The following is a 22,205-nucleotide window of genomic DNA, read 5'->3' as shown; positions in this document are numbered from 1 at the left end:
CATAGCGACTGCTATGGATGGCCTCCAAACGTCCCCTTCAGTAACCAATGGGTGACGTCACTGATACATAAACAGACTCTTTGAATGTGCTGCTGTGATAAAAAAAACATCATGTAAATTAAACTTTGATACATTGTAGGTAAACATATTCTCTACCTCAGGTCTGTTTCGCATGTTCCTCTTGACTACCCTCAACTCAGACTTTGTTTTCATTGGGGGTGGGAGTGGATGGTGGAGTAGCAGAGAGAATCACTCCCATGATTCCCCGCCAGCCGTGACATCATCTTTTGTTATTGTTTAGATCGAGAGCCCCCTGGTGGCGGAATTTGCATGCTGTGCGTTTAAGGATCATGTTCATTTATTCTGCCTATTTAACTTTAATTGCAGCATTTTTATTCTTAGAGAGAGAAAAAATGTGAACAATGACAATATTTTCTATTTCATGACGATAAAGTCCCCCCTCCTCTCTCTGAGTTGTCAGTCTCACTTTTACCCCACCTACGACGCCCATGGCTGTGCATTGTTTCTATATCACCTCCATGGGACTACATTTGATGCACACAAGCTTATAATATCTAAGAGACCTGTTTTAAACAGAGTATTTCTGAGGGTCCAGAACCCCAGCAGGGCAGTCAAGGTGTGGTCCCGTAAGGAACGAGGCGCCACACTTCTGATTACACACTCACTTTAATCAGGTCAGCCTGGAAAGCTGTTTGTTACCACCCCCTTATCTATCATTTATGATATGAACGTGCAGTTGCCATAGTTACTTATGTCACCCAGTCATGGGGAAAATGACATTGTAGGCAACCTTGGGATGGGGGGAGGGGTGGATGAAGTTCCACAGAGAGAAAGTCGGTGAGGGGATCCTCTCATTATGTAATATTTGGAGTTAACACAGAGGATTAGTCATGCATCTCTCCATCAGGACAGGACAGATTAACAACAACAAAAAACAAAACATGTTTACCGTCACAACACGACCTTCATATTCATCTTCAATGAGAGTTCACGTCTCCATCTTTGTCTCCCTCTAAAACTGTGACCCACTCTGAGAATCAGAGACAATCGAGACTGATCAAAGCCTCTTTCACATCCTCACAGCCCCCACTACAAAACACACACGCACAGACACACACACATTCTGACTGATGTAGCGCTGTGGTGCTGCTGCCAGGTCTGAGTCCTCAGCCCTCTCATTAACATCCCGACAGATTAGTCAAGCTGGAGACCGTGTGCATGGGACAGTAAAGACAGGAGAGGATAGATTCAGAACAGAGCCAAACACCAGGGTTGAAATAAATCCAAAGATAAACACAGTTTAGTTATATTTTCAGTTATTTTTATATGACAGAGCATTAGGAGTAGACAGCAAACAAACTTGTTGGTGTCTTCTACACCAGTAATGACAGTATTTATCTCACAGAGGTCGCTTTGTCACTTTTACTGTAGCTGTTTTCCTCCAAGCCTTTGCTAGCTCTGTATTTTATCCTGCCAGCCTTGTGGTTTTTGACTTGAATTTTGGGTGACCTGATGTGAGAACGAGCAGGAAAATTCCCTGCGAGAGAGGAGGGGGTGATGTCGTGCACATCATGGACCGGCACATGACATGACCATAGACTTAGGCAGCAACCAGCGATGTCTCTCTGCACGTTACAAAACTGCTTTATTATGTTTCATGTTTACCAGTATGTTTTAGTGACTGTGTCCAACCACTGAATGTATCTCTGTCAGCTAGCTGCCGGCCTATTTCCTTGCATTCATAGCACCAGTATGAGCCCTCCCTTGATAATTTCCAGCTGTCATCCAAGCTTGCAAACCTCCTGTCCAATCTCGCTTGCATTCAGCGTTGCTCTCAGCTGTGCATATCTGACCAGTTCAAGAGTAGACTACATTATTGTAACTACTTATTGTCTGAGTTTGCTTTCTATAAGCTCTCTCTTTTCAGGGAACTTTCCTGGCCAAAGAGCCACAGAAGAAGAACCGCTTATCAGGGCTCATAATGTCATACACTCTGCTTAGGGCCAAAGTTGGCCATCCCTGGTCATGTGTGATCAGACCACCAGATCTCTTTTATCAGCCTCCATTACAACCAGCACTCTGACCACCACGCCCATGATCCAGCACGCCTGTTGTCAGACTCCCGCTCAGCTCTCCACATTTAGTCTCGCACCTCACATTGACCAACCGGTGGATCACAATTTACAGGACCGACCCTTGAAAAAGTTATATTCTTGATAGCTTACCTCCAGAGTGGTCTTTCCTGTCTTTGTTTCCTTTCTAAATGAAAGCAGTTTTTTTTTAATCAAACAGGCTTACTTTTTCTTAACTGTTGGCTTTGTTGTTTACTTCTTTACCAAATTTCATTGATACACATTTTTAATTGTAGTACCTTTTCTTTTTCTGTTTTATTATTTGTCCAGTTCTTTATTTGTTTTTACCACGTTGGCAAGTTTAAATTGTAAAGCCCTTAATAACTTATTTTTGAAATGTGTGGTCTTCTACAATTCATGCAGCAGACTCTTTTATCCAAAGCGATGAACATTAGGCGTCGTACATCTTGCCTCTCAACAATAGAGGAGCAACCTTGACTGCCTCTTAGTCCGGCCTCCTCCAGCATGAGAAGTTGTGTCTCAATTCAGAGAAATCCTGCCAAGGGCACAATTTCTTAACCAATTGCAACACAGCCCGGTGTCCAAGGCGGGATGCATCGGTGCATCATATGAGGCCCAACTTATTGTGAGATTCATTACACGTCAATTCAGACCAGATGGCGGACTCTCAAATGTGGATAATTACTCTTTGAAATGGAAGTAATTCAGTCAAAAAGCTGGCGATAATAATATTAAGAAACGAAAGGGGCATTGAGACTTCAAATAGTCTTTGAAATAATAGGTTAATTGATGCACGGTTTGTTTAGGTGCAGTTGTCAAGGTTGCTATGCAACAAGAGCAGGTGCTTAGAAATAGATAGATAGATAGATAGATAGATAAGTAATAATACATTGGTTTTATATAGTGCTTTTCTGAAAACTCAAAGATGCTTTGACAAGGTACGAGGTACTTTATTAATCCTTTGCAGCAAGTGATGTAAACAGGAAATCCGTCTCATTTCAGATCGGTCTTCTAAGGCTGGCTCCTTTGTGGGGGGCTCACACTGAATTGGGACAGTGAAAGTTTCATGAGTGGGAGGGAATGTGACCTTTTGGTTTCTTATCAGGTGTCTCTCAGGCAACATGTTTCATCAAAGATAGTGAAAGTTCTGAGTAATTGTTTTCTAAGAAGCTGTCTTCTGTCATCACCCATCTGTGGGTGTAGCCTGATAACTACTGTATGAGTAGACCCACCCACCCAACCTTAGGCTTTACCCGCGAACACTCTTCTAAGTGACAGTGGGACAAGTAAAGTCTGTCCGTCTGCATGTTGGCTGCAGTTCGACCGGTTGGCTGAAGTAATATTTGTCTCTCTGATTGAATCGGCCTCTTCTCCTCTCTTCTCGTCTCTTCCATCCCGAGGGAGACAGACAGAGCGGTTGTTTAGCGGCCAAATATCCGTCAAAGATCATCCAGCTAATGGCTTGTGATGATGAGAACGCCAACAAAGAGCTGCTGGAAGAGACGCCAACAAACAGACAAACAGCGTTACATAAGGCCGTCACTATCCAACTCCAGCTGAGTGTAGCAGAAAATTGTGAGAGGATCTTAATTCATAATCATGTGGTATTCATGTAAAGACTAGAATGAATAATACATTCATATTTTGCTATATTTTACTAATTAAAACACGTAGAATCACTTTAAATTGTGTTTTCAGGTCGAGCCCTATAGACAAATGAATCATATTTGATACATATTTTTTGAGACCTCTGCTTCCTCGGTGGGATCTTTTTATTTCTTCTTAAAAAACAACCAGCTACATACAGTGGATGAATAGGACAGGAAGCTCTTTAAGACCTTCATACAACTCGTCAAACACATCAAACATGGAGGAAGTCACACAAAAGAGATTTTTCGTTGAATATTTTCACCAATTAAGAAGAAATAAAGACATCAAAACATCCAAATGATACTGATGCTTCAACAGGGGTTTTTATTGGATTGGTTCAATATATAATCAACCTATATTTGATGATTTTAATACAGTAAAATCATGTTAAAACGTGTGTATCATATACGATACGTCAGGTTTTTCAGGTGGTTTTATCAGTTCAGATTTGTTTCACTTCATGCATTATGCATCCCATAATGAAATGTTTTCTCCTCTGCAGATTTAAGTAAATTAACATACATGAATGAAACACTTAAATGGTATAATTTGATATATTTAGTGGTGGTTGATATTGCGTTTTTTTAAGGGCAATGTTGTAAGGATGTTATACGTGACAAACTGGATGTTGGCATGGGTCACTTGTTCATAAATCCTTTTCAAATGAATCCTCACTAAAAAAGGATTGATTGAGAAATGATCAACACACCGATATTGTGTTTGAGGTAAGAACTGTCTCAGCATCGTCTCGCATTAGGAATATCAGGCTTTACCTTAAATACCATTCAATAAATAACTTCAAACTATAACCATCTGTTTCAGAGTCCCAGAATCACTCAACCTGACAAGTTAATGTTTTTCATATTTAATATTTATTCAGGAGTAAAATGATGAACAGGGGATCACACTGCAGTTGATAAACACTAAGCTTCTAGCATTGCTAAAAACAAAAAATAAAATTTCTAGCAAAAGAAATATCCCCTTCAGTTGGGCTGATTGGCAAATTAATGATATATTTTATGACTAAAGCATGAAAATTTCAGCATTTTCTTCACCCTCCAATTTCAGCCATAGAAGCTATTTGAAACTGATATTTGGAGACTCATCATCTCCCTGCATTTTGTCCCTGACTTAAATTTGACTTACAAATTTAAACTGCCTTGTTGTCTGAAAACACCCTCAAGAGGCACAAGAGAACGTTTCATGTTTTGAACAATAACATCATTATTCTCAAAGTGATGCACTACTCAGTCTTTCACAGGGTAGTAAACCCCTTCTCATCTTTACCTCGGACAGACTCCGCCTCTCTAGGATGCTCTTTTAATACCCCATCATGTTACTAATCTGTTGACAGTCAACCTGATTAACATTAGATGTTCCATCAGGTATGTTTTTCAAAGCATTTCACCAATGTTACACTCTTTTTTTTGCCACTGCCCCAACTTTTATTGAAATATGTTATTGGCTTCCAAATACGACTTGGGCATTTAACTTTTCAAAAACTATGAAACGTTTCAGATATAATGTCTTAGTGCTATTTTCTGTTAAAGGTCACATATTCTCCTCCTCTTCAACCAGTTTAAATAAGTCTCAGCGCTCCCTAAAACATGTCTGTAAAGTTTCTTGTTCTAAAAACACTCTGATCCTGTATTTGATCATGTCTATAAACTCCTCTATTTCAGCCCTGCTCAGAACAGGCTGTTTCTGTGTCTGTACCTTTAAATATGTAAATGAGCTGTGTCTGACCACGCCCCCCTCTCTGGCTTAGATGTCTTGGGCTTTCTCGCTCCATGCCCTATTGCTTACAGGGAGAAGGCAGACTCAGAGGGCAGAACAAACACCTAGCTGTGGGAGTGTCACCCACCTGGGGGAGGGGTTGCTGCCCTTTGTGATGTCATGAAGGGAAAATCTCCAATCAGCCTGTTTAAGCACACATTTTCTGAAAAATGGAGCAGACAAAAGATGGCGAGGATGGACTTTTCTCATAATTGTGGGGTTTGTCGACAGGCTATGGACATGTGTTAGTGTAAGGAAACCATGGGTAAGTGTAAATTGCATAATATGTGACCTTTAAATGTGTGTCTGGTTTTTTTAGACATTTTACACCCTCTCTACTTTTTAGGAAAATTTGTTAGAAATGCACACGTTGTAAAGAAGAGGAAACTTTTCAGGTGTGATTAAGTTATGACTTTTTATTGACACCATTTTCCAGTGATGACACATTTGCACACAAAACCTGTTCTTTCTGTGACAACAGTTTGAAGTGAGACTCTTTAAAGGGAAACTGCTGCTTCATGATCGCAAAAAGCAAAAAGTAACATTAGCGTCGTCGGTCATGAACACTTCTTTACAAATTCATCACTTTAATTTACCAACATGAGTCTTGTTAACATTGTTTAATGCACTGTGGTGAGAGGCAGTTCAGGTCTCATAGTTAGAATAAAAACATGGAGTCACATTTAGAGACACTCGTAGTACGATAAACTGGCTATTGCCATGACAACAGCAAAATAATTCAAGTTGATGGAAGGAATACACAGAGGAAAAAACAACAACATGGTCCCACTCTCATCATGTACAGCAGCTCAGTCAGCAGCCATATGCTTCAAAATGTCACAATCTAAAAACAATCTTACACCCGTTTGGCACTTTCTAGTGTTAGTACAAAAATATGCAACGTCAGCTAAATTAAATTAAAGCAGTCAAATGAGAAATCAAACATTTCCCTTTATACCGTCCTTTTCAGCTGTTTTACTTTTCAATCGGTTACGAGGACCTTTTTTCGTGATTAAGTTCATGTTGTAACCTTTGGCCTATCAAAAGGCCCTTATTTCCTTTCAAATGAAATCAGGTGTGCATCCAAACAGGAAGTAAAGTACCCTTAGCTTAAGGCAGTACAAAAATACAAAATAAAAGCATAAATAATTAATTGTGATTTAACATTTCATTTCAGTGTTTTAATTGTTTGGGTTTTAAAAAGGTTTAACATAAAAGTCATTTAACCAAATTGACAAATGTTTGTTGCTGACGTACATTATCGACTTATGCGACCAACCAACGTAACTTTCGAGCTTCTGTACTTCACAAATCTTCTTAACTTACCTGTGTTTTACATTTAATAAACAGACCTGATTATGAAAATATCATACCTGACGTTATACACAAACTTACATTCAGGGATGTTATGATACTGGTCAAACTAATACAATATCCATACTTAATTTGTTGCCACGGCAACAACAATAGAATACCTAGGTAACCAAAAGTTATTTTTTCAGCAGGAGGGCTGACAGAGCTGCCATATTTGACGAGTTGAGCAAGCTTAAAACATTAAAGCCTTGTCTTTTAGACTCTATAATGTGGACACGGCCTCAGTCTGAACAATCTGCAGATACCTGTTCACATCATACTGGAACAGTATTCAGCATTGCCATCAGGAGGTGATTACAAGTCCAAAGATCTAATTGCATAGTAATGTCAGCTGGTGGGTGGAGGCTGAAGTTCCCACCTACTGTCTGAATAAAAAGAAATCACCAAAATGTTTAGCCAGATCTCGTGATGATCACTTTATCCCAAACTGACTGAGTCAATAAAAAAAATAGTCTACTATGATCTGAGCAGCTGTCTGTGGCGCGAGGCGAGATACAATGAAATGCATAGAGAGAAGCTTCAGGAGGATGATCAAGGCAATTCATTTTCAAACAAGGCAAACACCTTTTTATACTTTCTAAAAGATTAACTGAGAATGTTGACTGCAATTCTTTATATTTTTGACGATAATGAAAAGGAACAATCTGCAAATCTGCAAATGAAAAACAAAAAAAGGAGGGTTCCTAGCAACACTAGTCTTGTCATTATGATGCGTACCTTTAGCTGTGCAGGGGAAATGAGGCATAAGAGAGTGAGCGAGCATTGATATGTACGGTTGAAGGTAGGAGGTGAGCCTTAAAGGCCATCAAATATTTGTCATGTTCAAAAAGCAATTTCATCTCAGTTTGAGACTCACTTCACAGCGGCTGTGTCTCAACAGTGTCAAAGCTTGAAAATCACTTTTGACCTTTGAATCATGATACATCCAGGTTGTCTTTGTCATAGAAAGTTTAAGTGGATGTTTTTTTTTAATTCCACTTCCCAGGCGTAAAATGGATGGGGGACATATGAGCTAAGGAAACGTTGCATGTGGAAAAGAGTTAAAATAAGGTTAAAGAAACGAGGGGTGGGATAGTAAAGGGGCAGCAAAGCTTTGACGATTACTCAGGGTTTATTTGAAGGAGGCGCGGACTTGACGGCCCTTCAGAGGCTGAGGGGGGCGGTAGTTGTCGGCCATGCAGCACGGAGTTTCCTCTTCTCCGGTGAACAGGAGGCTACGAAACATGGCCATCTGATGAGAAACAAAAGACAAGAAAGAGAGAGAGAGAGAGAGAGAGAGAGATGATTAAAGTCAGATTAAGTACCTGAGTTGGATAAGACGTGTCTGAAATGTGTTTTTTCTAACATGTAACAGGCCTCTGTTTATGAGGTTCAGTTAATTTATACAGAAACAGAATTAATTTCACGACTCTTTATTAAGCAAATAGTTGAATCTTCTCGTCAGTTTCGGATTACAGAGAAGTGATCTATAAACATGCCCCAGCCTCCATCATTAAAGGCTTACTGTGCGACTTTCAGAGCAGATTATCAGATCAAAAACAATGCTCTCCTCAGACACACGTCCTTCATCCCTCAGCTCCCCCTCCCCCTCCCCTCCTGTACTATTTCACTTTCAGGGTTCTGTAAGGCAGAGCCAGCAGCAGACGAGCGCTGATAAACATCTGAAAACAAGACGCTGAGATCAATTTTAAGTGATGATGTACATCTCAAAGTTGATTCCATTGTTGTCTGGTTTTCTTTTTAGACTTTCTTTGGTTTGGAAAGTTTGTTGGTACCCCTTCAGTTGTGCTTTTGTGATGACACTCTGTTAATATGCTCCCAGAAACAGCATCCCTGAGTGGGTGGGGCAGATTCTATTCTCCCCGTGTAGTGGCAGGGCTAACGGTTAGAGAGGGAAGGGTTCACTTGTAAGAAATCATGTGTGAAAGATTTTGAGCCTCAGCGTGAAACAACAAACGAGGCGAAGGAAGCACCGTCCCATCAGTGTGAACACAGAGCTCAGAACAACAAACACAGATGCTGTTTGACTTCACTCTCTATCTAGGAAGTCTTTATTCCACAATATATATTTATTTATGATATACTGTATTAGATCTTTGACATACAGAATGTCACATATAAATGCTTTAAAGGTGGTTTCATATTGGGGACCCGGGTCGGATCCGAGTACACTTGACCCCACAGTTCGGTTTATTTGATTAGTTTAAACATAAACGTACAGCACTCAGGCACCGTGCCCGAGTCCGATTGAAGAGGTGGTCCTGGGCACAATTCATATGTACTCGAATACGGTCCGCAGGAGATGTGAACGCAACTGTTCCCAAACAAGAAAGCAGACATGATGAAATTCTGAACGGCTCCTGTCGTATCAAAAACCGTTGTATAATCACAGCACAGAACATTTCTGTCCTCTGAGCTGCATGATAGATGTAGAAGTAGGAAGAGGGTGGTTGTAAGTGTCTTAGAAAATAATAAAGATGTCCACATAGCAGGACGGACTCAGCCCGCGAGTGGTTACCATGGTTGCAACTTCTTTAAGCTTCATCGCGGATTTGCAAAACAAACTATGTGCATACTGCCACCTGCTGTATCGGACTGTGTACATACGTGAGGCACTGAAGAATACTACTAATGTAAGTGCAGACCAGCGGGGGAGAGGGGAGGGGGCGCAATCTTCGCTCGAGCATGGTCAGAAACAATCCTACCCAATTTGAAACACCCTAAAGCTAGTCTCAGTACATCATTCGGCCCTGAGGTTGTCATGACTGGTGACAACGACTCCACTAGTCACTGCATCCTGAATGAAAAAAGTGGGCTGGCCACAGTAACAGTTACACAGGACAGGCATTGTATTTATTCATCAAGCTCTATTCGGACAGCTGCCAAGATTCACTTGAGCGTGTTGCTAAAGTGACAGGCTAAGACTAGAAGTTCCACAAGCGCACACAGTCTGAACTGAAAACAGGCAAAGATGTCCACGCAGGATGTTCTCTCTTTTGGTTTTAAAGTGTTAAATGTATTGTTTTCTGTCTGATTTATCATCTCTCTCTGTAAAAATACATTTTTCATCTCTCTAAAACGTTGCTCTTCTTAGAATTAAAGGTTACACTAAATCAGAAACAAATCATTTCAAGTACGAATGTCAAACAGAGAGCGTGTTGCCTAGAAACCAGATGGATGAAACATTCCCATGAGCTCTTGTTTCCCCAGAAGGCCAAATGTCGAGGGGGGAACAGACCAGTAAACAGTCATGTTTCTTCCACTGCTGCACAGACTGAGGTTAATATCCCATTAAATGATTTTCTAACATCAGCCATCGGTGTTTAATGCAATCAGCTGCTTCACTTGGTCCAGTTCAGCGTCAGCTCAATGCAGCGTACAGGGCAGCACCCTCTTCCCCCCCACTCCCCCACCCTGTTAGGTTGCTCTCCCCCATGTGCACATGGTGCTGCAGAATACCCCTGACTCTGAAACTACTTCTGTACTGTCCTTAACAGCATAAACCCTCTGAGCTGTGTAGAAACGATCCATCTGTGAATACATTTAGATTATTCTGCTGTCACTTCTTTATAACCCTAGAATATCTGCAGGCAAAGCCAAAAAGGTTAAAACAACTTCTTGTGAAAATATTGAAACTGTCTCAAAAACACAGATAAACTGACATTTATTCCCATCAAATTACAGAAAACTAACATGTGTTTTCATGATCAGAGTGAGAAGGCATCGTTATCTTTTAATCTGCTTTCATAAAGGGCGAGTTCAGGGTGTTAGGGGACAGTATGATAATGAACCTTGTAGCCTGACCTTTTTTTCCCTGAGCCTTATCTGTGATATCACTTGATATGACAACACTTGGTGAGACCACACACAAGTAGGTAGGTGAGCACCAGGTGTCCAGAATAACAGATGCTTTCATCACAAGGTCATGAAATTATCAAAGGTCATGTATTTGATGGAAACTTGAATGTGACGTACTACTCAGTAAGTTAAACATGGAATAAGGTTATTTTTATGTCGTCCTTTCCACCAAAACATTGTGTGGATAGCACAGCATCGTTGTGTTTAATCGGGAAGAAGTCTTTACCAATAAGGAAACAAAATAGAAACAACTAGTGTGTATGCTTTTTATGTTCTTAATATGCCGTTCTGAATCTCTTGATGCGTCCACACAACAAGAATCACCCTGAATTCACCCCAGCGCCCTCATTGGTTGTTGCTTTAAATCAGGTTGTTTTCCTCTCGTTATGCACTAACATTTAAGTTTTCACTTCAAAACACCAAAACAAGGGTCACATTTAAGACAGCACGCTATGATCTATCATGAACAAATGTATCTTTATCTTCAAACAAGGTGAAGGATATACGTTTTTCAATAGACCAGTTTTGAGAAGATTATGTCACGGCACCTCTGTGTGTGTGTATGTGTGTGTGTGTGTGTGTGTGTGTGTGTGTGTGTGTGTGGCATGACTAAAGCAGCAATTCTATAGCATCACCAACATCTCCTCATGCAAGCCGATAAACAAGCGAATGGGTTTTCAATTCCCATTCAGCAATCATTACATTTCATAGAGATTTTAAGGACTGTAAAATTCAGTGTTAGAAACACTTTTAACACCTTTTTGATTTTTCTAATTTAAAAAGTGAGCTGCGTCATATATACCCGTTCAAACACTATACCAGTATAAAGAGACATGTGCCGTCATTACAGATAAATGCAGATGACATCATACCCCAATTTATTGTGTTTTGAGAGCGACCGCTTTGCTGCACAAAGCATGCTGGGATACGGTGCCAGGTAGGCAACGTCACTTTTTTTACCATCTTCTCTTCCTCATGTGGTGATAATCCTTCATTAAAAAAGGAAATAAACCTTGTCAAGTTCTGGTTGGATTGAAAAGACTCCACAAGTGGCCAGCGGAGTCGTGCAGCTCGACCTGCAGGCTGTGTGTCCGTCATTTTACAACTTTCACCACAGACTGAGAGCTCATACCGTCCTGAAGCTAGCAGGATCACAAACTCCACATGGTGAAAATACTAAAGGAGCTGCTCAGAAGCTGCATGATGTGGACTTTACTGTTGCTGAACGCACACAGGAAGACAGCGTAATCCTTTCTTCACTCAGAGACTCCAAAAACAGACTGCGTCATATATACCAGCGAGACCTGCACGCTGGATTTGAGTTATGTGTCGCACTGTTTGGTTTACTCATTTCTACACTAAAAGATTCCTCTGTACAATCACATATCATTCATATCCAGGCTTTACGCAGGGAGAGCTGAGTATAAAAGCTCCTCCTCTTCTCCATGGGGGGGCGTGTATCATATGAAGATACAGTGCAGCAACGTAAATTATGTGAAGAGATAGTGTGCAAACAGGCCACAGGAGATACAGGCAGTCAGAGTAATCTGAGTGAAACACAAGGCACTCCAGGCTCCGACACGCCCTGCTCTAATGTACTTGTAACCTTGATGATATTTGTTGGTTTGGTCGACAAGTTGAAGTCGACAGTGTGTGTGTACAGCTGTATCAAAACGCTCTGCAATCACACGGCTTGCCTATATTTTCCCCCTCAGATTCTCTGAACCTTCACACTTTTATTCTCTGATTTGAAGTTGAACACTTCCCGCTTTCAGCAAACTACATGACTGAAAAAGCTGAAGTTACACGGTGAGCCCACAAAAGATGAGCTGCCAAGACAAACGTCTGTATTTAGAACCGCCACAAATACACACAGGCTTTTGTGTGGACGTCCCAGCACATAGACACATGTACTCAATACTCACATGATGACCCACATAGCTATATTTAAATGTTGTACAGTGTGTAATCCAGCTGTGGCTTCACTTCAGTCGCTGGTTGACCTTCCAGACAGAGTTCAGCGTTACATTTTTGCTTCCTTATTCAGAGCGGAGCAAACGTTCTATTTCCAAAACAGAAACTCATGTCGCTGTGGCCTTAAGTTGTCGAAGGGCTTTTTCTCCTTGTCTTATCGTTTGTTGTTCCAGCCTTTGCTGCACTCTGGTGCCCCACAAATCCCTATTATTTACTCCATACCTCTTTGAATCTGAAGCTTCAGTTGTCATCTTTGTAGCTACGACTTTAACAAGCAATTTTGAAATCAATGAAAACATTTTCAATGTAACTAGCCATATCGATGGGTAAGCAGTCGGGTGGTTCAGATATTTCTCTGCATACTTTGAACCTGACAAGCAGTGTTAGTGCTCTCAACATGTTCCAGTGGCAGGCCTGGACACGGGTTATGGAAATCATGTTCAGAGATCCGATTGGAGTTGTTCATTTTCAGGAGTATGGGATACACTACAGGACATTATTGCCGTAATGTTTAATTCTAATAATGGTCATCTTTGCCCAAAGAAGCGCAAACATGCAGACTGGAGGAGCTCAAGGATTAAACCTACAAATCTGTTTGAAAGTTGGTCAACCTCCAAACAGCCATCAGCAACGGACTTTTAGCTAACGTGTCAAAATCCCCTATATTTCATTTGATTGGCCAGTAATGTAAACATGTTTTAGTCTGTCAGTTATAAGGATTTGGACATTTTGACTGTGTCCCTACTACAGAAATGGATAGGAATTGCTCTCTCAACCTTACTTTCAGTCAACCTCACACCAGGCAATAAGCTGGAGATGAGGCAGGTCATAAGTCTTCACCGTGCCTGCCTGTCAATCAGGTCAGCCAGGCGCCTAATTATGGATAACACTGCTCCTTCATGACTTTGTTTTTTGAACCAGTCATGGTGCTTCTGCAGCCAGCATCAAGTGGGCACTGGATGGACTTCAGATTTTTGCACGTCTGCATTGGCGCCATTTTCAACTACAGAGGTTGCGGCTGGGTTACGATACCAGATTTTCAAAAAGTCTGATAGAATTCTAGAAAAATGAAGTGATACCGATATGTGTTTTGATCTTTTTTTTTATGCAATTGAAGTCCTAGGCAGCCAAAACTGGGATTTAAAAAAATAGAGATCTGTTTGCCCCAATTAGATGGGGCAGTGAATATAGGAAACTGGGGATAGTAGTAGTAGGCAGAGCGGATTGACAACATCTTTGTTGTTGTCACATAATATCTTTGATCATGAACATGCCAAAGTCAGAAGAGCAACATTGAGACTTTGACCATCTGAAGAGAAAGTGAATGAATACAACGATAATGCTGAAATCATCATTCTCTATGTACAAACACCCCCGATGTGGCACCTGTCACAGAGAGCCGGTGTTGCCATGTTTCTTTTATAAAAAATCACAGGAGGGAAAGATGGCGGATCACTCAATGATATGCATCGCTTTCATAGAAATAAGTGTGTGAGACATGTTAAGTACCTGTGCAGGGCTGACACTGATTGGCTCCTTGAGGACAATCCAGGTGACGCTCTCCAACAGGGGGGGCGTGGTCAGAGAGCCGTCATAAGTCCAATAATCCAGAGAAGCAGGAAGGAGTGTCTTTGCATCAAAGTTTGGAAAGGTCGTTTGTTTGCCCTGCAGCCATCGAGGAGAGAAGGAAGGGAGGGAGAGGGTGAGGAAGGAAAATTCTTATTGAACTAACAATCAAATCAGAGACGTCAATCAATCAATCATGAACATATTTTTTAACCAGAAAAGCTCCTCTTCTTTTTACCTTGGACTTAATGGCCTCCAGGGCATCCAGAACTTTCTGCAGTCTGGGATTGGCAGCACCGATCTGAAGCACAACACACACAATCAAACCTCTTCTCATCCAAGTGTTAACCATTCTGTGTTTTAGTTTGAGTTAAAAACACTTCCGGCTGAAATCTGTCATAACTCACCTTGAGGAAGACCCCGACCACAGCGAGTCCATCAGGCTGACTGGCTGCCTCTCCAAAGCTCGGGTAAGAAGTGTTCCAGTGCACCAGGTGAAGCTACCGAGAAAAAAAAACAACATTTGACTTTAAAGACACGGGCTGCAGAGAGCGGGTCATTTATCCAGAACTGACCAAGAACAATACTTAAGATTAAAACAATGAGACAGTGTTCAGAAGAGACAATCAAGTGAATATGTCTCCATGATTGAACAACATGGTGGTGTGTGATTATACATGACTCTAATGCCAGGCCCACAACAAAAAGCTTTTTTAAAAACTTAACACATGACGACAAACACTGATAGATCAAACTGTTTCATTCCTATTGTGTGGTGGTAGTACCATCGCTGCTCTCCACGCAATCACAGATTCCTGACTCTAAAAAAAACGTATTTCTCGCCGAATCTTCAAATAATCAAACATGACTTTAGAGCACCGGTAAACAAAGATGGCGGACGACAGGAAGGAAGAATTTGTGGTCGTTTTTTGGACTACTTTTTGACCCAAAAAAATCACAAACAAAGAATTGTAATTAAAAAGAAAGACATAAGGCCGGTGTGAACGTGACCAATACACGTTGCAAAATGAGGTGGAGGTGAGTGAATTGATTCGCGGTCTTTCGTGGTCTTTGTTCTTCCTTCTTCAGTCAGCTCGCTTCCTAATCGGCTAAGGTTTCGTTCGACTTGACAATCCAGGTAAATACTGAACATGTTAGATATTTTCCCATTTGAAATAGGGGTGGCCCTGACATCTTTCCGAGCAGATTGCATCACCGTCAACACACCTCAAACCACAGGGTCATCTAACGAGATGATTTTTAGAACCATTAGAACAAAATCAGGACTTTGCTCAGGATTGTGGGAAGAGGAGAATCTGTGCTAATAATCAGCCTGATTATCTTGTAGTGTGAACCCCGCTTCACTTATTACCTGCTGATTTACTCTTAATGCACACACACAGGATGCACTACTCCACAATTAAATAACCAATAATCAAATTGAGTTTTCATAGGGACAGAGGCCTGAGCATATGTTTCTGTTTATACTAACTTCTCCTCTTTGCACACGCTTTCTAATGTGCGTTCTGTCTAAAAACACTTACACACTCTCATGCATCAGAGAGTTGGATTTAAAATCAAGCTTGCACATAACTATTGTTCAAACCAACACTATAGCAGACAGAGATTTTAATAATCAATGAGGTTGTGTTTTTGTGCCTCATGCAGATTATATACCGTGTCTTTCTGATGTTTTTTTCTGATGTTGCTCGCCTGTAGGTGCATCTGGCAGTTACAGGGAATGGGATCTGACACTCTGATTGGTTTAAATCATGTTACACCCAAAACACACCTATGCGTAATCCATCAACTTTGAGCTCTGCACCAAGATCGTGCGATGCGGAAATACCAAAATATAGTCAGACACCCAAAATCGCTTCAGACAACGTGCTTTACACCATCAAAATAAGGCCCTAGGAGTCACTGCCATACCTTAAACCTGAGTATCATAACAAGCTGTTGTTGAGTCCATTGTTCGTTTTGCTTACATCTGTTGAAAAATACCTAAACACACCACCATTAGCACCAATAGTCCAGGCCATTTACTCTCCTGACTGAAGTGAGGATGTGTGTGTAAATCTCCATCACAAGCTGGTGCAGCGTCAGTACCTCACAGGGGAACTTGATCCCGTTGACAGTGTGCTCGGAGCCTCTGTCATCACCGGCTCCCCAGTGGAAATGAAACTGCTTCAGACGGTACGTTCCAGAAATAGGACCTCCAGTGAGAGCTGGTTGGAAGAAAAAAAACAGAGCCATCAAAGACACACTCAAGAGATTTACTCTCGACTGTTACACACATTTAAATGAATCTGAAACATTTGTATTACACATACTAACATCAGATATCAGTGAAGGTCAGGGAGAGTCATTTTCAATCAATGAAAACAATATTTGGTGCTATAGTACACACAGGGCCTGATTCATCGAAGGATTGTCTGGCCTTTGCAACCGTTAAACCTGTGGACATATAAGTTAAAAGACCGCCCAAGACCTAATTCATAAAACACACACAGGAGATTAAATGGTCCTCTTGCTGCAGTGCAAAAAGTGTCTCTGTGCGTATGTGCTGTTTATGTGTATTGAAATGAACCATCTTGCAGTAATTAGGGGGAAAACTTGGCCCCTTTCTATGCAAATCTGCCGCGTAGCAGAAAGCGTCTGATTCACAAACACCTGCGATTACAGGCACAAACAGATAGAATGAAAACATGACAGTCTGCTGAGAGCTGAGTATTTATGAGAGATGTCACACTCAAACTTTTCCATTAATCAGCAAAACAACTCCGCCTCCGTATGACTGAAAACTTAACAATCTGTAAATGAAGTCTGTAAACATTACTTTGACATGCAGACTGTCTGAAGCCGTTACGCACAAGGACTCAAGTTGTTTTATTCTTGCTTTGAGTTGTCCTTGTTTACTTCATTCAAGGAGGAGGCTCACTTTTGTAAGGTGAAACTCATTATCACATACAGAATTTATTTTCTTTCCTTCTTTTTCTCACTTTATTACAATGGTCATACACAGTCAACAATCAAGACAGTTTCCTCTTCAGAATACATTGCAATATATAATTTTTTGTGTGCACATATCTATCTAAGCTCTTTTTGAATTAAGATATCACATATTTCAAGTCTGGCCTCACAATAAAGTTTTACAAGTTTCCCCTCCCCTCCTAGCTCATTATCTTTATGTGAACAGGACTGAGCTCCGTCAGCATGAGAGTGCAGCTCTGTGCAGAGTAAAGGTGCAGAACACTTCTCTCCACATTCAGGGACAAAACGAGCAAACTACACGCAGCGTATTTGTGCCTGAATATCACTAGCCCTACTGTATATGCTTTGTGAATTTAACCTTGGGACGGTCACGGAGCAGATAGAGGGAGCAGAAAGCGAAATATTTTAATCTCAGAGTGTTTCCTTTATGTATTGTATCTTAAGGTTTTCCAGGCCATTATTCTTAATATACTGTCTTTTTCTATCACAGCACTGCAGGATGAATGTAGAAAGTGTGAGTGCAGCACAGTGAGGTCCACTGAGCGCTGACACCATCAGATGCTGTCTTATCTGCTTCAGAACAGACAGCAGGGTGGAGGCAAGAACCAGATGAACAGATACAGATTACCAGCACCATTACATAACTGTCCATGTTGTACAAGCTTTTACTGTTGCATCAGAAATAATCTTTTGGTGCAGGGATGAAACAAGTATACAAAAACAATCAAGCATAACTATGTTTACATGTGTGCACCAGTGTTTTGTGTTTCTGAGTTGTCACAGATCTGTACTCACTGGAGCTGTCTTCATCATCCACAAAGTCCACCTGGAAGGAGTGTCCGTTGTTCAGGATGCCATTGGCGTTGGAGGGGTCATAACGGAGCTTCAGAGGCTTCAGAGAAGAGTCGTACTGAGCCTCTTTGGGGACGATGTTGATGGGAGACTGTCTCGGGCCGTTAGCTACGGGATAATCCTCTTCCCATTTCTCAGGTCCTACAAATGAATGTTATGGGAATAAAAAACGCTATGTCAGAGTTATTACTTTTATGTTATTTGTGACGTCAGCAGCTCATCTCTACACCATCCTCTTTTAATAATCCACTATATTTATCATGAAGACTAGATTTTTCCTTGTTTTGTTCCTCTCTGTTGCAATTTGAGTCCATCCGAGAGCAATGTAGAAATTAGCAAGGTCGTCACGATACCAGATTTTCAAACTTATAAATAGGAATAAATGTTATAAATAATAGAAATCAAACAACATCGATACCTGATTGTTACCATGGCAACAGAAATAGAAGACCTAGACACCAAATATTTGGTAATTTCTTAGTTTTCATTGATAAAAATGCACTCTGTATAACTTGCACAAATAAGTTGTGTGTTATTTCAGTGTTTGTACATTGTAGGCACATTTTTGTCTTACAGCTTCTGGTTAAATATGACTTAAGATCTGAAGGTAATTTAAAGCTTCTGTCATTTCCGATACCATCCATGTTTGAAATGACAGATTTTATGATTTTAAAATTATATAAATTAATTTTAGACGTGCATGCATCATAAAGAGTCAAAGCATCATCGCTAATTCTGACAACCGGATCGATCATTTTTTAACACTTCGAGAAACCACCTTTAAATAATGATCCATAGTTCATTTCAGATTGAATATTCTCGACCAGGGAAGGCAACTTTGGTCATCGAGAGGACAACTTTAGCTTTGTTCTGAATGTCAGAGGGCCAAACTGATAAAACAAGACAATTATAATGTCTTGTGATAAACAAGATGATGTGTTTTTTCAAAATGTATATTTTTTAACTCCAAACGCAAATAGCAATGCTTAATCAATGTAAAGCTAAACACACGATTAAAAACAATTAAATTAAATGACATTTAAGAAACTTCATCAGTGCAACAAACTGATTATTTACCATGAAGTAAATTTTACTGACATTTCTATACTTCTTTTTAAAATCATTCAGTAAGTCTTCATAAAAGAGTTTCACTGAAACGGGCAAATATATTTACAAAAAATAAATCCTATAGTCAAATATTATTATAAGAACTTTTCTATTTTTCATGCTTTAATCCCTTTTGGTGTGTGTTCACCGTTTTGTACTGGAGTTAGTCCTTCATGGTTTCCTCATGTTTACTATTTATTGATTTTTAAATTGACTCCCGACCTGCACTGAGTGAGGAGGGGGGCCGCATGGGGCCACTAACACCCCACCCCTTTACCAGACACTGATGACCGATAATTAATTCAACAAAAGTTAAAATATCACGGTGAAAAAGTACTCCAGGGAGGAGGAGAAAAAAAGTTGACTTTCATTTTAAACATGATATTACACCGACCTTCAGAGCAGTTATTTCCAGTTTTCCCTTTTTAATTCTACCTTTAAAAAAATTAAAAGTACGAATGCTTAACTTCAGGTAAAGTCCAACCTTGCAATCCACAACAAAAACTCTAATGTCTTATTTCTATTGAAAAATATCTCATCACACTAAATATATACCCCATTCACCTGATAACCGCAGATCAACATCTAATTTAAAGATATTACAAGCAGGGGCGTCTCCAGGACTACTGGGCTCCGTGAGCAGGTATCACATTGGGCCCCTCCACCACCGCCTCAGTCAGCACTGAGATAATAACCACACCTCAAATAATGACCCGTTAAAGTATTTAAATTAAGGTCATCAAAATGTTAAATGACTCATTTAAAAAGGATCTAAAAGTACCTATAAACTTAAAACAACTGCATTTATTTCAAGAGACGAATGAATCCATCAAAAATGACAGACAAACTCCTGCTTGCTGTCTAAATTGTAAAAATGCGTGCAAAATTGAGACATTCTTGAAACGATTCATGATGTAAAACATTACCCGATGTCGTGTGTAAGGAACTACTTCTTCTACTTCTACTTATCGTTGGATATTTCTCTGTATTGTACTGAACTTTAAAAGTCTGGTACATGACGACTTTAAATATCCCAAAATGTGTAACACTCTTAAAGACTCTATTGCAGTTTAAATTAAACACTATAGCCTATAAGTGAATTTAACTTTGTCACTTTTACATCTTTTATCTTTAAGCATCTAAAAGGTTTTTAAATGTTTGTTTTCATTCTGAGAGTTAAGGAAGCGTTCAGAATCAACTTTCCTTATGAAAGCTATGACTTAGAGAGAAACAAAAAACTATTAATTTAATACAGGACCAATAATGGACCCTTCCTCCATGGGGCCCTGCAGGGTGGTCAATCCCCCCCTCCCTACTACTACCAATGACTAAAAGCAAAAACTAAAACCTGAATTTATTGTAATGAGTAAAAAAAAGTCAGCTAATGGCACAAGAAAAAAGTAGTTGAAATAAGATTTTGATCTTAATTTTAAGAAACGTCACAAGTTAATGTAAAGATTTTGAATGTAGGCTAAATATTAAGGATTATATCATTTGTATGGTGAAGATAATTAGTATGACATTTAGAAAAGTTCAGAAAAATAATGTGTAGGCTTTGTACAAAAAGAAGAAACTGACAGGATGATGAATGATGAACGGAGAAGAGATGGGAATAGTTTCTTCTCACTCCCTTTGGGAGGTGTAAATTAAAGTAGCTAATATGTGAAAGCTTATTTTGTATGATGTCTGTCATTGTTTGGACACATATCTAGTTATGTTAAGTTTTCTTTCCTTTTTTAAACGTTCGAAATAAAAAAAAAACTTCAATTCAATTTTAAATGTTGCTTGCAGATTGTTTTTGACTAAAATGAACACACCTAAGATTTCAGTTTTTGCAGTGTATAATACTGTAAATCAGGCTTTAATGAAACGAGAGTGCTGTTTGTTAATGCACCACTGATGATCACAATAGACTGTCTTCACTACACCAAATAAAGAAGGGTAGAGGCAGCATGTTGTTAACCTGTTAACATGCAGCACATTAAAAAACATCCTCACCGTTATGTGCTCCGTATCCCCATCCATGAGACATGGCTGCTCCGTCTGCTTGCTCTCCTGGTAACACAACACAATGGTTAATCCGAGTCAGTGTGCAGGTCTGACAGCGGCAGAAGAGGCGGAGGATGCTGATCTGAGGACACACTCGGGGGTTTTATATCTGTCACTCCGGTGGGTTTGGCTTGCCGGTCTCTGAGCGGGCCGGTCCATCAGGAGGACGGAGCGGACATATGGGGGGGCTGTGATGGCGTCTTTTCCTCCTCTCTCTGACCTTCCACTCCTGCTTTTAGTCACAATATGCACAGGCAGGGTGTTGAATTATAACCCCGAGGCGCTCTTCTCCGCGCATATCATCCACACTCCTCCATCACCCCCCCCCCCCCCCCCTCCTCCCCCCCCCTGCTCTCTGCGTTAAGAGGCTCAGCTCAGGTTCAGTTTTCAGCTGTGAGAATCGGACAGACGTGCAGCGGATTTCATCGCAATATCCTGACCTCCACCTTTTCTTTCCATCTCTTGCCAGCATTCACTGATCTCGGTTATCCAGCTCCTGACGCGCTGTGTAGAGATGCGCAGGGCACGGGATGTGCATGCCTGTGGCTCTGTGCAGGGCCGGACAAAGCCTTTAGGTGGGCCACGGGAGAAACCTCTAACCTAGCCCCCAACCCCCCTGCTCTCTCTGCCATGTGTCCAACAAAACAATATGGAAGTCCTCTTAGAGTCACATTTGGTTTTGCAGATAACTGAACATTTTTCTATTTTTTCCTTGCCCATGTTTACTCTTGACACCGTGACATTTCTAGTCCTGGGCTACATAGCCTAACTTGATAGCCTCACCCAACATGCAGATATTTTCTGCCTTAAAGTTTCTGAAACAAATGATGTCAAACAATCAAAAGCTACCCAAATTTAACGAGTTTACCACAAGACATTGTTTTCAGAAGC

At 40.5% G+C, this 22,205-nt stretch overlaps 1 protein-coding gene across 1 annotated transcript; it reads right to left on the bottom strand.

Annotated features, from left to right (window-relative positions):
* Positions 1 to 5,936: 5,936 nt before the first annotated feature.
* Positions 5,937 to 21,615, bottom strand: cahz (carbonic anhydrase). The gene is made up of 7 exons (XM_020650730.3): positions 21,264 to 21,615; positions 18,102 to 18,299; positions 16,422 to 16,540; positions 14,720 to 14,812; positions 14,551 to 14,613; positions 14,256 to 14,411; positions 5,937 to 8,145 (listed from the first exon to the last, which is right to left on the bottom strand). Exons 1-7 carry the CDS (start codon positions 21,295 to 21,297, stop codon positions 8,026 to 8,028), a joined length of 783 nt encoding a protein of 260 aa, XP_020506386.1. The 5' UTR covers positions 21,298 to 21,615; the 3' UTR covers positions 5,937 to 8,025.
* Positions 21,616 to 22,205: the final 590 nt, after the last annotated feature.

Source organism: Labrus bergylta, chromosome 4 (genome assembly GCF_963930695.1).
Source record: "Labrus bergylta chromosome 4, fLabBer1.1, whole genome shotgun sequence".
NCBI lineage: Eukaryota > Metazoa > Chordata > Actinopteri > Labriformes > Labridae > Labrus > Labrus bergylta.
The sequence above is the reverse complement of the archived record's forward strand: the minus strand, read 5'-3'. Positions and strand labels throughout refer to the sequence as shown.